This window comes from Oryctolagus cuniculus, chromosome 6 (assembly GCF_051225735.1).
Source record: "Oryctolagus cuniculus isolate XC-2025 breed Fujian yellow rabbit chromosome 6, ASM5122573v1, whole genome shotgun sequence".
Classification (NCBI taxonomy): Eukaryota; Metazoa; Chordata; class Mammalia; order Lagomorpha; family Leporidae; genus Oryctolagus; species Oryctolagus cuniculus.
The window spans coordinates 4,230,174-4,246,189 of NC_142872.1; the positions used below are offsets into that span (position 1 = coordinate 4,230,174).

Genomic DNA, 16,016 nt, shown 5'->3' on the forward strand with positions numbered 1-16,016 from the left:
TCTCGAGTTTTCCTTCTCTCACAGAGTTTTAAGTCTCTGCCTGCGAAAAAGCACCGTTGTTGAACAGGAAAGGCCAGGCGAGGTTTGACGGCAGGGGGTGGGCTGCCTAAGACTCAGGTGGCTCTTACAGTGGCGCACGCGCAGCGTCCCGGGTGTAGACGGAGTTCTGGACAGGTCTCAACACCAGGAGGGAGACAGACCATGCGCAAGCTGTGCGGGAGGCTCTGAGGGAGAAGATGTGAACCAGGGAAGGTTCCTGGTCTAATTCTCTCACGTGTCTGCAAACACGGAGCCAAGGCCCCGCCCCTCGCCTCACAAAACCCGTGAAGAGGGGAAACGCAGGAAAGGCAGGCCTGGCTCTCCTGTCTTTTGCTATCTGCCCTTGGGTTTATCAGCCCGACTGTGGGGCTCTGGGAACGCAAGGAGCACAGACCCACGACGGCACTCAAAGGCAGGCCTCCCCAGTGACGAGCCCAGTCAGACGGTCACCTTACAGCTTGCATGTTTATTGAACAAATACTACTAAAGTAGCTAAAATACACTGGGTACTTCTCAGGAGTGCGTCAGGAAGGATCGCATCGTTACAAAAGCCTGCGAGTCCAGCGGCACAGGGCTGCACGCTACGCAAACGCCACAGATGCAGGAGCCAGCGTCTCGCTCTATGTACACGGGTTCACCTAGGCTAACACACGGGGTGCGGGAGAAGCGCACGCGGGACTCAGGCTGGGGGCGCGGGAGGCGGCGGCAGAGGTCAGCGCATGCATCGTCGGTGTCGCGGAACAGCTCAGAGCCGGGGACAGCTCAGAGCCGGGGACAGCTCTCTAACAGTCGAGGTGGGCGTCCAGGCTGGCCGGCACAACAGCGTTCCGCGCGGTGGGCCGTCTGATTCGGGTTTTGTTTTTCCCTTCACTGGGAGCAAGGACAAAAGTGTAAAATCTGCACCTTGCGTGTCGAAATCTGCTGAGAGGCTGCTCTCCGCCTCACTCCTGCGATTGTCGTGAGTATTTTTGTCATGAGACCTTGCCCAGCTTAGCTTTTGGGAAAGGCGCAATTTTGTATTCCTTTGGCTTTTTCAGAGGGCATTTATTAGAAAAGAATTGACCCTTTTGTTTTCCAAATATCCTGTCAAAGATCCCCAAGAGACACCTCAAAAACGCCTGTAAAATTATTGCTTTTCTTTCTCTACGTCAGGCAGGCGAGGCAACAGCAAGGAAGAGCTCTGGCCCTCAGCTAGCTCTGTGATCGCCCCCACCGCCGGGCCGGGCCTGCGTGTCGTGGGCGCCGGCCGCGGGGCCCGGCCTCCACGTGCTCTGGCAGCCCACTCCACGACCACACTGAGGAAGCAGCACACTGCAGACAAGGGAAACAAGTCAGTCCAGTCGCGAGAACAACACTCAGGGGGACAGAGGACCAACGCCTTCTCGGAACATGGAAATAAAAAATAACTCCATCAGAGCTACCTCGCCAGGGAGCATGTTGAGAAGTCCAAAATAGCACCATTCATCAGTGTCTCAGGTCCTGTGGCAGCATCTCGTCACTTACCACAAGGAAACAATGAGTGTCAACTACTTCTATACATCAAAGGAGTACATGGGCAAAATATAGATATACAGACAGTTGATGGACATAAACTACTAGGCTTGTTACAGCTAAATGAAAAAAAAAAGGGGGGGGGGACTCTCAGCCTCTGCCGGAAGCAGTCGGGAGCTGTGTGCGTGGAAGACAGGAGTGGACCGGCGGTGTGCACGGAGGGGTGTGAGTTGTGGAAGACGTTGCTGTGACGACCAGGCCTGTGGGCCCACCTGCAGGGTCTGTAAACGTGGATTCACAGTGTGAACTTCTGAGCGTTCCACTTGAGTCAGAACGGCTGAAGACTGGAGTGATGATCCCTACTTGTCCAAGGTAAATTCTCTAAAGCAGGGCTCAGAGTCCCATGGTTTCTTCTTACACTCGATGATTTACACAGAAAAAAATCCCATATATGATACCATGACCTCATCAATCCCCATACACCATACGCAATACAAATGAAGGTGGATCAGAAAGAGTGGCGGTAGCTGACGCCCGGGGCGCGCAGTCCATGGCCGCCCGGTGGGGTCGGGGAGGCAGCGCTGGTCCCGGCCATCTTCTTGCGGTTCACTTCCTTTGGGACGGGAAGACCTCCCTGCGGAGTAGACAGACCCACAGATGCAGAGAGACAGAGACACTCATACACAGACCCACACACACACACCCACACACACACGCACAGCCACACACACACAGATACAGACATACACATAAACACACATACAGAGATACACAGATACACATACAAATACACACACACACAAACAAACTTAGTCACGCTGCAGAAACCATTTGAAAACCGCGCTTCTTCCACTCATTCTGTATCCTCGCAGCCCGTGTTTTGCACACAGCACTTCCGTATCAAACAGGTCACCTGAATTGTGCGTATTAAGGGGCAAGAGGCACCGGCACACGAGCTGCCTCTGTTCAGGACAAATCAGGGGCTCTGGTGGGGGTGCCAGCCACGCGGGAGCAGTGCAGCTCCGCGGTGGGCTTGGGGGGCCGTTTCTGGCAGTTTCTTGGGGGACCATGTCAGGCTGGGCACGAGGTGCTCCTGGGAGCGCTACGAGGCGACCTGTCTGAGAGCTCAGTGGGTGTGAAGGGGGCAGGTGGCAGTCTGCCATCTAACACACGATAAGAACATTTCAAGAACCTTTTCTACGTATGGCTCATTCTAGAAGCACCTGGCACACTGTGTGTGTGTGGACCCCAAGGTCAGAGGCAGAAGTGGTAGCAAGAATGGGCCTGGGTGGCTGCAGAGAAGGGGGGATGGGGACACCAGGGCCGGGGGCAGGGTGGGTGACAGAGGCCAGGCCAGGTCTGTGGAGGCTTTGCCAGGCTCTCCCCACAATCCCAGGGAGTGCGGTGTGGTTTTCTGCTTCCCACTAGAATGTTCCAAGGCCACTGTGCTGCCCCTGCTGGCCAGTGGTGCAGGGGTGACCAACAGGACAGGAAGCCCATCTGCCCCCACGACATAAGGGTCAGTGGAGCTCAGGCCCAGTGCAGACGGGAACAGTCGACACTCGAGTGGCCAGTGGAGGTTTACTGGAGACAGCGTCCTCTGGGCTCTGCTCCTCAGGTCCCCGCAGGCCACATGTGCCAATCCGACTAGACCTGAGCACGCAGACTAAAATGAGGCCACACTCTGCTGTTGGAAGGTACCAGTGGAGTTTCTGTTCAAGAAGGACCCACAAGCCATGAACTTCCACACAACTTGAGACCAAGAACTTCCAGCAGCCCCAGGGTGAACTGAACACAACAGATAATTCAATTTCAAGAAATCTTCTAGACTGTATAGACTTTCCGTGTTAAACATGTGGGTGACTAAATTTTACAAGACACACTTACTTCATGGACATACGGAAAACGCATTCTGTGTGTACTTTTATGCTCCATTCTCGGGCTGATTTTGGAGGTTGTTTTAGTATTGTTTAATACCGGTGGGACCATAACAGAGAATTGACAGATTTCAACCCTCACACAGCCTTAAGGGTCTGGATAAAAATTCCTAAAGCGCAACACGGGGCAGGCTCCCTGCAGTCGTGAAAACCATTTCAATCTTGAAATGTAGGTACATAATCTTAAGATTCACAAAAAAAACCTCCATAATCCTGGTGTCCTTAACATAAAGGCCGCCCTCGCCCAGCTGGCACGGCTCAGGATGCAATGAACTGAAGGTCGTAGACGCAAGAATAATCCAGCAGCTGGTACCTGCCAGAGGCCAGGCAGGGAGGGGAGTCCCGAGTTCACAGATGCCTCTCACTCAACAACTCCACTGGACACAGCTGGCCTTAACAAAGTGCCTCTGCGGTCCTGATCCGTCTGTTCCTCGGGGAGTACACAGAACACCTGTCCAGGGCAGGGCACTGGCGCTGTGGCACAGCAGGTTAAGCTGCAGCTCAGAATACCAGCATCCCGTATCAGAGCGCTGGGTCACGTCCCAGCCGCTCCACCTCCCATCCAGCTCCCTGCTGACGTGCCTGGGAAGCAGCGGATGGCTCACATGCTGGAGCCCCTGCCACTCAGGGAGACCCACACGGAGCTCCTGGCTTCCGGCTTCCGCCTGGCCCAGCCTGGCTGTTGTGGCCGTGTGCGGAGCGAACCAGCAGATGGACGGTATCTCTCCTCTCTCTGCCTTTCAAATGAGAACTTTTTTTTTTTTTTTTTAAATAAACATCAACCTTCCGGCCTACCTCCCTGCACTTGAACTCTGTCTTGGTGACCTTCTACCGCTATGAAACTTACACAGCGAGAGGACCTGAAGAGCTAGAGATCCGGGAGGAACGTTGAGGAAAAACAGCAAAAGCCATCAGCCGAGCTGCGTGTCTAGCATGCTCACGAGGTTTTCCCCTCTGGTGCGGCCTGCTCCCTGCTCTGCACTCGTGACTCATGTTCTAAGCGCCTACTACTGAGCATTCCACTTGATTTTAGGCCTCGAGACGAAAACAGAAACAAAGCAGCCTCTGCCCAGCCTGCTGTGAGCGCAGGGCGGGAGACGCCCAAGCAGCAGAGGACGCAGGGCAGAGGAGCGCCTGGTGGGAGGCCGCCCGGAGTGGCCCGGAGCCGTGACCCAGATGCCCGGGGCGGGGGAGCCGAGGTCCTGCAGACCCGCCTTCGCTTGCAGTCCCGGATTTACTGGGGTTCAATCCTCCCCGTGTGCTCCTTCTCCCAGTTTTAAAAAGAACGAGGGGAACGTTAGCTCTTGGAACAAGGGGAAGTGTCCCAAATATATCCTCTTTCTCCACAAGGCAGGTCTGGCAGCATTCGGCCAAAACCAGCCCCGTCCTCCTCCATCATCCAGCCCGGAATGGCCATACAGGACCGAGGGCCTCGTGTAGTGCAGGCGTCTGGGGCCGGGGCCGGGGCCGGGACAGATGTGCCCAGTGCGCCCACAGCCCAGCTCTCCTGGACGTCTCTGTGGCCGGTGGCTCGGGACGGCTTCCCTGATGATGACCACCCCCAGTTGCTCTGTCATGGGCTCGGGACCAAGTGAGTCAAAGGTCATTTTGGATAAGATGCGTGTACGCTCCGAGCACCATGCACAGGCCCAGACAGAACTGCGGCGGGAGCCCCGAAGCCGGTGCTCGGTGCAGCACCTGGGTGAGACGGGGCACCTGCGCTGCCTCTGCGAGCTCGGGGACGGGCCGGGCGAGCTCCCTGCAGGCTCACTCGGCAGCCCCTCGGGGGGATGTCACCAGGATTAACACAAAGGCAGAAGTTCTACCTGTCTCAGCCTGGCGCCGCAGGGGAAGGAGAGCCTGACTGCTGGCCACCCGCTGCGCAGGCGGTGCGGTGCGAGGGCTGTTCTGGGTGAAGCTCCCCTAGTTCAGTTCCCTCCCGCCGCACTCAGCAAGACCAGGCCAAGGGGGCTCAGGCAGGAGTGACTGTTCACCGCCTCTCCCGCCAGCGGGCTCCCCCCGACTCAGACGTGCCCCACAGGACCACACGTGACTCAGGCTGCTGGCCTGCACCGCAGACTGCCGGCGCACGGAACCCCTGCCAGCAAGGCAGCGAACACTTGAAAGACTTGGTGCGAACCCAGGTTCCTTAAACACTGGGACGCCAGCCACAGCCGGGGCAGGCACCACCGGCTGACGGCACCAGGGAGCCTCTGAGTACAAACTTCACTTTGCACAGGTGCTGCTCTTTCCTAACGGCAGCATCGGCAGGTCCGCGGCCTGCTGGCAAACCGCATTCACCCTCACGGGCAGGGCCCTGCGGCCCCTGCGGCAGGAACTGCTACCCAGCGTGCCCCTCCAGAAATGGCGCTGAAAGCGAAAACATGAATTTAATACATTCTCTTACGTCAGAGAAAGCAGGGAAGGTGTCCGAACAAGGAAGCTGTGTTCATACAAAATGTCTTTAGCCCTAAAATTTAGCAGAAAGAAACAGAACTTTTTTTAATGTTCTTCCACTCTGGTCTCACAGGCAATCGTGCTGCACAGCCAGCGTTAGCGGCAGCGCACGTCCCCCTCAACTCCTCAGTGACTACCAGGTCTTCCAGCCTCACCCGCCTGAGTGCGCCCACCAGGAACGGGCCGGTCTCAGACCCTGAGATCCGCTTTGGTAAACAGGAGCTTGGCTCGGCAGGGGGAGACAACGTGAACTTCAGCCTCACAGGGCTCCAGTTTATGTGTTTTTTTTTTTTTTTTTTATAAACTGTGTTTATATTTTTATGTTTATATTATTTATACGTTTATATTTCCAAGGTCGTCATAGTATCAGGTTGATGTGTTATTTTAGTAGCCTATGATAGATATTAAAATGAAAAAGTAACTCTTAAAAAAAAAAACCCGCTCCTACACTGGTGTTGGAAGCGGACCGGGTCTTACCTCAGGCAGCCTTCCCTCCAGGCCCTGGTTTGCAGCTGGCCCTTGACTGACCCCCACAGAGACATCCTGGCAATCAACCTACGGCACAGAGAAGCAGACACACTCAGACAGGACCCACTCTGAGCTCACGCAACCCCACAGCCAAAGTTTCCCTGATTCCGCTTAGAGCACGGGGGAAGCATCCCCCTGCAGATGGCCAGCGGGCTTCCGGCTGTGCGCCACACCGAGAGGCCAGGCTCGCCGTCATCCGAGGCTAAGCCAATGGAGCGGAGCCATCCATCGGTGTCGTCCTTAGCAGGCAAAGCAGCAGCCTGACGGCACATCCCGAGGGGCACCCTCGGCCAGGGGCCTCACCTGCAGAGGAGCCTGCGTAAGCACGCCTGCAGAACTCCTGGGTGACGGTGGTGCGGCGGCCAGGGGTTGCTATGACTGCGTCAGGCGCAGGGTGCAGGAGGGGAGGAAGCGGCAGGCCAGGCTCTCTCCAGCTCGTGGCCGCTAACACGCCCTCTGCCCAGCTGCCCAAGGAGCCAGGCGCCCCGGCACGAGGGAGCAGCCAGCAGGACCATGTCCAGAGGCCCCAGCCTCCGTGTTCTGGGCTAGGGGCGGTGGAGCAGAGAGGCTGGACTCTGAGCAACTTCCTTTAGTCGGTCGGGCACTGAGGACCTGCAGTGAAGGCAGCCGCGGAGCACTGGGTACGGGCACCACAGAGAGGACCTGCAGTGAAGGCAGCCGCGGGGCACTGGGTACGGGCACCACAGAGAGGACCTGCAGTGAAGGCAGCCGCGGGGCACTGGGTACGGGGACCACAGATCCAGGCCGGCTGTAAGGCAGACCTGGGAGCAAGACCTCCCGAGTCACCCTTGGCGTTCAGGGAGGAAAACTGCCAAAGCCTGTTTGGAAAGCGGAGAAACAGAGTCCAACCTCCATCTGCCAGGGTTAACTCACCTAGGACACCTAACTCTGTAAGGAGGTCTCACGCTGGGCAAACCATAGTCAGCAGATGGACAAGACCTGGAGGTCACTCCAGGTCCTGGAGGGTGAACACCCAGCAACCCACGCAGCTGGGACAGAGGCCGGGGACAGGAGAGCTGTCCCGTGCTCCTTCCTTGGGTGGCTGAGCACTGATGGCCTCGCTGTGCGCCCGCAGCCCACAGGGCACACCCCAGCCTGCAATGCACCCCGGCGACATCGCCTCGCTGACCCTGACCCTGTGAACCGGCCCTATCTGCCTTGCCCCAAGGCTTTCCCACTGCCGCACTGCTGCTGAGGGGGCCTGCGGTGAGACAGGATCTCCAGACCTTAAACTCCCTTTGTTGCTGTCTTGCTGCCCTCGACATCCTGGGATGAAAATCACCTGTGCCTCTCCCCAGATGACACCAGCCCACGGCCACCACCACGTGCGGCCTCGGGCACTGAGAGCGCATCCGGCAAGACTCACTCGGGACCCGGCTGCTCGGACCCGGGGCCACCTGAGAGATGCCCTCCCGCTGCCCATCTCCTTGCAGAAGAATCCCACCGGCCGCCTTGCCCGGGACGAGCAGCCACCCCAGGAATGGGTGAGGCAAACAAAATTAATGTCTAAAATACACAAGCTGTTCTCAAGGTTTACAACAAAGTCAAACACAAAAATCCCAGTTTGGGCTTAACTTTAGGAGACTGTAACCTGGGATCCACTGTGAACTCACTTCATGTAAATGGACATAAAATGATGACATTTCCACATCTCCCCTTTAAAAAGCATGGATTAAGTAAAATTTAAAAATATTCGGAGTATTTAAAAAAGTTCCATTGGAAATGAAAAATGCTGATAGAGAAACATGTAGAAATCCGTAGGCGTACGGGAGCCGCGGAGAGCAGACTGTGTAAACACTGCCGTCACTTCTGTGGCCCTCTGCGACGTTCCTTTTTGACAAATGACACTTCCTGGTCCAAGCACCCATCCTGAACTCTCCGGAGCCCAGTCCCAGGGCAAAGCGCCTGGCCTCCCGGCAATGAGCCCACGTACTCTGTCGACTTCCTGTTCGTTCTGAGCACTCTGCTTCCTTAGGAGACTGCAAAGGAACACCTATGGCTTCTGCCCAAGACCAGGGGCCATGTGCACCCGACAGCAGAGCCCACGCCAGAGCAGTTATCTCCTTCCTCCTTGCTGCCCTGAGAGGCGGCGGTGCGGCCGCACACTGGCCGGTGGCACTGCTCATCGGGCTCTTCCAGTGTCTGAGTCAGGAAGTGGTCACTGTGCCTGCAGGAAAGGGAGGGGTTCCCGCAGGTGCTGAGGGTCATCTCCAGCCCGAGGCCTCCGCCGCTGGTCGCGGGCCCTGAGTGGCCTGCATGCAGCGCCGGGAGGCGTGGCCGGCACTTTTTTTTCTTAAAGCACAGTTGGTTTGGGGAAGAGGGGGTTGATTACAGGAAATAAACACCATCTGCCTCGCAGCCTCCTTCCTTCTGTTACCTGTGAAACTCTGAGACGGCGGGCTTGCGAGCCAGCCACCAACAGTCACTCTCTGCTCTCGTGCAACCCCCAGAGCTGGGTGTGGGCAGTGCTCGTCACAGCAACGCCACCGCTGCCTTTCTGGGGCAGCTGGCTTGGCTCTGCCTCCACTTCCCATCCGAACACCTTCCAGGCCACCAGCCAGGCTCCACGCGGGCAGTGTGGCATGCAGTGCCCTCTCAACCCCACGTGGCCTCCTGAGCTCCAGGAGTCCATTCTCCAAGAGTCGGCTGAACAACTGTTACGCGCTGGACGCTGCATTAGGCTCTGGCGATGGCAAGAACAGAGTTCCTGTCTTCTAGGAACTGAAGGTGGAAGGTCACCTTACGTGTCGTTAGGGAATGACTTGAGTCACCAAAATGCACACGCCGACGTCCATCCCCACACCTCAGGTCGTGGTGTCCTGGAGACAGGATCTTCACAGAGGTCATTCAGTTACACTGAGGACATCCAGGAGGCCCCAGTCCAAACGGACGGGGCCTAAGAAGCAGTCAGGACACAGAGGCACACAGAGGGGGGACCACGTGAGGACCCAAGGAAAAGACGGCATCTACACGTCCAGGAGGGGCCTCAGGAACCAAGCCGACAGAGCCTTGGTGTTGGACTTGCAGCTTCAGAACCGAGAAAGCTGTCTGGGGCGCCAGGCCGTGGCACTCAGACCCAGCTCAGGAGTCCAGCGTGCTTTACACGCAGCCAGAGGGGAGGGAGGTGGGGCAGCATCCCAGGTAACAGCTGCTGAACACGCATCAGCAGGCCGAATGGCTGACACCCACATGCAGCGACAGAGGAGATGGGGAGGGCACACGATGGCGTGTGATGCGAGGGACCAAGGCCGAAGGAGCTCCACGTGGGCCAGAGCCCCGGGAACAAAGCAGCCCTCAGTGTCCACCCCAGTACACGCAAAGGTGACCTCGAGGGTTGCGGGGTCCTCCGCTAGTTCAGAAAGTTAGGAGCTGCCGCTGACCCTGGACTGAGGGTCTGTGCTGATGACACGGGGCTCCGAGGGCAGCAGGGACGCTGATGTGTCTTTCTGGAGCCCATGCGTCCTCGCTGGACTGTGGTGCTGCTCCTTCTCCTGGGTACTGCCCACTCATGCTCCAAGATGGCAGGCAGCTTGGCTGCACCCCGTGCACTTGGTTCTCGGGATTCAAGTTCGTGTTTTTCATGAGACTCAATTACACTTTTTCCTTGTTACCCTTCAGACTTCTCTCTTCTGTTGGTGGGGGCAGTCCGCACCCCACACATGGATGTGTTCAGGATGACACCCTGGGAATGTCTGATAACTACTCTTCATTAAACAAGTGCACAGACGCGTGCCATGCTCACTCTTGGTCCCCACCAGAGGAGGACACGTCCCTCTCCAAGTGTCCTCCGTGGGTAAGGGTGATGGTGGGTTGTTCCTGCTCTAGTACAACTCCAGAAGTTACACAGCCAGGAGCAAAAACTATCCGAACAATTAAGGAAACACGGACATCTAGACATCCGTCTAAGAAAGAGAGCATGGACATCTGTCTAAGAGAGGGAGCACGGACGTCTGTCTAAGAGAGGGAGCACGGACGTCTGCCTAAGAGAGGGAGCACGGACGTCTGTCTAAGAGAGAGAGCAGGGACGTCTGTCTAAGAGAGGGAGCATGGACGTCTGTCTAAGAGAGAGAGCACGGACATCTGTCTAAGAGAGAGAGCATGGACATCTGTCTAAGAGAGAGAGCACAGACGTCTGTCTAAGAGAGGGAGCACGGACATCTGTCTAAGAGAGAGAGCACGGACATCTGTCTAAGAGAGAGAGCACGGACGTCTGTCTAAGAGAGGGAGCACGGACGTCTGTCTAAGAGAGAGAGCACGGACGTCTGTCTAAGAGAGAGAGCACGGACGTCTGTCTAAGAGAGGGAGCACGGACGTCTGTCTAAGAGAGGGAGCACGGACGTCTAAGAGAGGGAGCACGGACGTCTGTCTAAGAGAGGGAGCACGGACGTCTGTCTAAGAGAGGGAGCACGGACGTCTGTCTAAGAGAGGGAGCACGGACGTCTGTCTAAGAGAGGGAGCACGGACGTCTGTCTAAGAGAGAGAGCACGGACGTCTGTCTAAGAGAGAGAGCACGGACGTCTGTCTAAGAGAGGGAGCACGGATGTCTGTCTAAGAGAGGGAGCACGGACATCTGTCTAAGAGAGAGAGCACGGATGTCTGTCTAAGAGAGGGAGCACGGACGTCTGTCTAAGAGAGAGAGCAGGGACGTCTGTCTAAGAGAGGGAGCATGGACATCCGTCTAAGAGAGAGAGCACGGACGTCTAAGAGAGGGAGCATGGACATCTGTCTAAGAGAGAGAGCACGGACATCTGTCTAAGAGAGGGAGCACGGACGTCTAAGAGAGGGAGCACGGACGTCTGTCTAAGAGAGGGAGCACGGACGTCTGTCTAAGAGAGGGAGCACGGACGTCTGTCTAAGAGAGGGAGCACGGACATCTGTCTAAGAAAGGGAGCATGGACATCTGTCTAAGAGAGAGAGCATTGACATCTGTCTAAGAGAGGGAGGAAGGCACTTGGTTGTTCTCGAGAATTAAGCGGAGGTTCTGCCTCAATTCTGGGGAAATGGGAGTGTTTATCCTGCCACTGAATCTATTAGTTAATGCATTCTGTTCTACATGCTCCATCTATCTCACTGGTTATTTGGTTTAAAAACAATAGAATGACATGGTTTAAGCACACTAATCATGATAGATATGTATTTACAGATCCATGAGCAACTCTTAGGTAAGCCAATTCCATGCTTTCAAGTGTACTGAATATATCTGAACCCACTCTGTTCATATATTTAGGGACAGCTCATGAAAAAAATGTGTACTATTTCATACAGATTCTCTTAAATGAATTTGATGCTTGGGAACTTAAGTTTTCTTAAGCATTTCACTTGAGAGTAACTTTCTGTTTTCCTTCTTTCCATCCCACCATTTCTCTGGACAGTACATAATAAAAACACTTCATTTTACAAAGTCATAAAGCAATCTTCTTGCCAAAAATTGCAACTTAGTATGAACAACTACAAATAACTGACAAACAGCACTTTAAATCACAAAAAAAAGTTGGGAAAATCAGAATAGTCTTCCAAAGTCTTAAAAAACAAGCTAGACTATTGCTCAATTTTTTAAAATCTTTTTCAAACTTTTCACTTTAAAAGTTACTACTTATTTTTTAATATATAGTCCACATACAGAATCAATCTTAAGGTTCTCTGAGAAGTCTCCTTTCACATCTACCATATTGTGTATAAAATGTGACTTACCTTGGTTACAACCTGCCTCTAAATTTGTCTTTTCCTCTGCTCCCTTACCGCTCTTACCAACACTGCTTTGGGGAGACTGTTTTGTGAGGGTGATCCTGAGACAGGCTTTGTCCAGAGCTGACATACAGCACATACGCCAGCACTGCTAGGAACTGGCACACTAGGTATCTAGAAACCTGCCACAAAGAGTTTGCAAGGCCTGGTTGTTGGAGACCGTAACTGTAACATTATTCTTTAAACTTGATGGGATCCTACATGTTGAACAAAGGCGCACATATGACCCTTTTATGACTTAGCAAGGCGCCCACCCCTGGCGATCTGGAAGGCAGACAAGGGCAGCAGGTGTGCACCTGCATGGTCGATTCTTTGCAACCAAGGAGCACATTCAATAACCTCTCTGCCAGTTAGACCGTCTGCACGTGTGCATGTTCTGTTCTGCCTCAGTAGCCAGGAGGTTTAGCCCAGTAACTCAGAGAAAGCCTCGGGTGTACGTGTTAGCAGTCTCTCTTGAGACCTGGTCCAGAGGGCCATTCCGCCCTCCACGTGTGTCCTGCAGGGCAAGCACGCCGTGCAGGGCACATGCTGCCACCAGACAAGAGACAGTAATGCAGGTCAAAGTGCGGGTGCCCACGCTGGCCAGAATCTGCACGGAACCGCACACACACCTAGGGCACGCGGGAGCTGGCTGCGGTCGCCGCAGGTCACGGCGCAGAAAGCGGTGAGCACCTGACTCTCGCGCTCACCAGGCATGCGTGACCCCTGCGGCTCTGCACTACAGCACCTGTACACAGCTGCCAGCCGACACAGCCCAGCAAGTCCTCGCCTGGAGAAACGGTTGGGGGAAGAAGGCCAAGTTCCACGTAAGGAAGACAGGGTGGGTGTTTAGCCCAGACGTCAAGACGCTGCTTGGGACACCTCCACCCCATGTCAGACTTCCTGAGTTTGAGTCCTGGTTCCGCCGCAGAGAGCACCCTGGGAGCTGGCAGGTGGTTCTAGTACGTAGCTCCCTGGCCCCCACGTGACAGACTGGGGTGAGTTCTCAGCTTCAGTCTGAGTGCCTGCCTTTGTGAGCATCTGGGAACTAAACCTGTGGACACGAGCTCTGTCTCTCAAGTTAATAAATAAGGCTGACAGCAGTGGCTCAGGACTCGGCTGCCCTCACTTGGGCGGAGAACTTTGGGCACACACCCTCCCCATGGGCACAGACACAGCTCCACTACGAGGACTTGTGCAGGTGACGCTACTACTGTGCAGCGTCCATGCCATGCGGCTGGGAGCTGCACTCCCGACTCCGTGACCGGGTGTCTGAAGCGAGCTGTGTGACTTCAGCAGGGCGTCCTGCAAGTTCTCTGACCCAGGCAGAGAAAGTAAGAGATGATCCCCTCGCTGGCCGTGGAAGCGTTTACAGGGGAAGCAAGTCATCAGCACGAGGAGCTGCCGCAGCCACTCGGTTGCACAACGCAGTGCTGTACGTGGCTGCGTGATTTCTAAGAATAACAGACTTTCAAGGGGAGCAACAAATCAAAAGCGGGCGAACCACGAAAGGCTGACAACGTGACCCAGCCTCCCTTTCCCACCGCCCTGCAAAACCGCTCCTCACACGAGTTTTCGGGGTCCTGGGCGACTCAAGGCTCCTTCGGGCTCCGCGGATGCCTATGTCGGCTGCCCGCCTTCAGGTGGCGCAGACCCCGCCTCTCACCCCAGCCTCAGCCTCCCCAGCAGGAACACGCTTGACACCAAGACTCCAAAACGCCAAAAAAGGGAGTCGCTGATCGAGGAATTCTGCGATTTCTGCCAAATCACCCTCCCCTGGACCGAGGTCAGCCTGGTACGGCAATCGGAGCCAAACTCTGGGCTGGACTCAGGAATGAGCCCAATGCCTCGGGTCTTGCTTTTCACAGTCGCTTTTTCTTGACAGCAGTGAGGTCAAGCACACAGCTGCAGAGGGCTCAAAGTAAACCATGGGGAAAAAATTCCAGCAACAGAGCTTGGAAATAGTCTCAAGCAAGATCTAAAGGAGGCTGCTCCACAGTGGAGAAGACAAAGCCGCCCTCGGGAAGCCTGGCTGGAGACCACAGAGCGGTGAACAGGCTGCGGCACGAAGCATCTGCTCCGTCCAGCGAAATCCTCAGCCCTCAGCCAGCAGCAAGGACAGCCCTCAGGCACTCAAGCCCAGCAGTGGTCTCTGTGCCCCCACGACCTGCACAGATACGTTACAGTCTTCTACAGCCCTGGAATGGAACCAGAGGAAACACTTACTTAACCTGTCTGAGTTCTAGGTCCGGTCCACCTGACTGTTATATAAAGTACTTTTCATTTGTGGCCAAGAAATGAGAAAACTACATTTGTGGTGCTTCTCCTGCTTTTAAAAAGGCCCATCAAAAATAAAAAGGAAGAAAATGTGGTGAATTCTCATACTGTCCTGAGCCCCAGCAGAGCACGCTGCTTGTGCTAGTGTCAGGGAGGTCCCCCCAGCCCAGTGACAGCAAGGCCAGCGCATCGCTGTCCCCAGCCCAGTGACAGCAAGGCCGCTGAGACGCTGTCCGTAACACAGTGAGAGCAAGGATTCTGAATCGCTGTCCCCAGCCCAGTGACAGCAAGGCCACCGCGTTGCTGTCCCCAGCCCAGTGAGAGCAAGGCCAGCATGTCGCTGTCCCCAGCCCAGTGAGAGCAAGGCCAGCACGTCGCTGTCCCTAGCCCAGTGACAGCAAGGCCGCTGAGACGCTGTCCCTAACACAGTGAGGGCAAGGATGCTGAATCGCTGTCCTCAGCCCAGTAATAGCAAGGCCACCGTGTCGCTGTCCCCAGCCCAAGGCCACCGCGTAGCTGTCCCCAGCCCAGTGACAGCAAGGCCGCTGAGACACTGTCCCTAACACAGTGAGAGCAAGGATGCTGAATTGCTGTCCCCAGCCCAGTGACAGCAAGGCCACTGCGCCGCTGTCCCCAGCCCAGTGAGGGCAAGGCCACTGCATCGCTGTCCCTAGTCCAGTGACAGCAAGGCCACTGAGATGCTGTCTAGCACCAGATGTTGGGGCGGTGGGCTCTGCCCACGCACACTTCAAAGCTGATGGGGAAGCTCCAGTCTTGCTCTCATTAGCCGCTGGGAATGATTTTAGGTCGCTATGCCAGGGTTCACCTTCAGATAACTAGAACCTTCTTTCTGGTCAACAGCACTATTATTTTTCATTCCCTCCTAAAAATCACTATGCCATCCATTAAAATCTGGTGAAAAAATTTACCTGAAAATGTGGGTGCACAATCATATTTCTAAAAGTTGGGGTTGGGTCCTTCTTGGCCTGGGAGGATGATGAGATGGGCACGCAGCTGCTCCTGTGGCATCTGAGGCCATCCCAGAGCCTCTCCCTAGACATGCACAGCTTCCCAAAGTCTGCCCTTTCTCCTGCAGGGTTCACTGTGGAAGGAACCAGCTCCTCTCTCCACAGTGTACTGCCTTACATGGCAGCACAACCCTCCTCTAACCAGCACTTAGCAAAAGTCATCTCACGTGGAATGCCTTGGTGTCGCTTCAACAGCGGACAGCACGAGAACAGACCACCAGACCCAGAGGGAGAGCGGTTTACATGGCAGGAGGAACGACTTGTAGTTAAAGTCGGCTAGAGGGGCCGGTGCTGTGGCACAGCAGGTAAAGCCGCCGCCTGCAGTGCCAGCATTCCATATGGGCACCAGTTCGAGTCCTGGCTGCTCTACTTCCGATCCAGCTCCCTGCTGTGGCCTGGGAAAGCAGAAGAAAATGGCCCAAGTCCTTGGGCCCCTGAACACGCATGGGAGACCCGGAAGAAGCTCCTGGCTCCTGGCTTCAGATAGCTGCACCTCTGGCCGTTGCAGCCAATT

General features: G+C 55.5%; 1 protein-coding gene across 4 annotated transcripts in view; it reads right to left on the reverse strand.

Annotated features, from left to right (window-relative positions):
- Window positions 1-485: 485 nt before the first annotated feature.
- Window positions 486-16,016, reverse strand: part of NREP (neuronal regeneration related protein) — a 135,974-nt gene continuing 120,443 nt past the window's right edge. For all 4 annotated transcript variants that reach the window (XM_089334773.1, XM_089334772.1, XM_051834529.3 and 1 more), the window contains 2 exons: window positions 6,402-6,479; window positions 486-2,164 (listed from right to left, as the gene is read on the reverse strand). In XM_089334773.1, coding sequence (XP_089190899.1) covers window positions 2,039-2,164; window positions 6,402-6,479 — 204 coding nt within the window. In that variant the 3' untranslated portion in view covers window positions 486-2,038. The remainder of the gene's footprint in view (window positions 2,165-6,401; window positions 6,480-16,016) is intronic.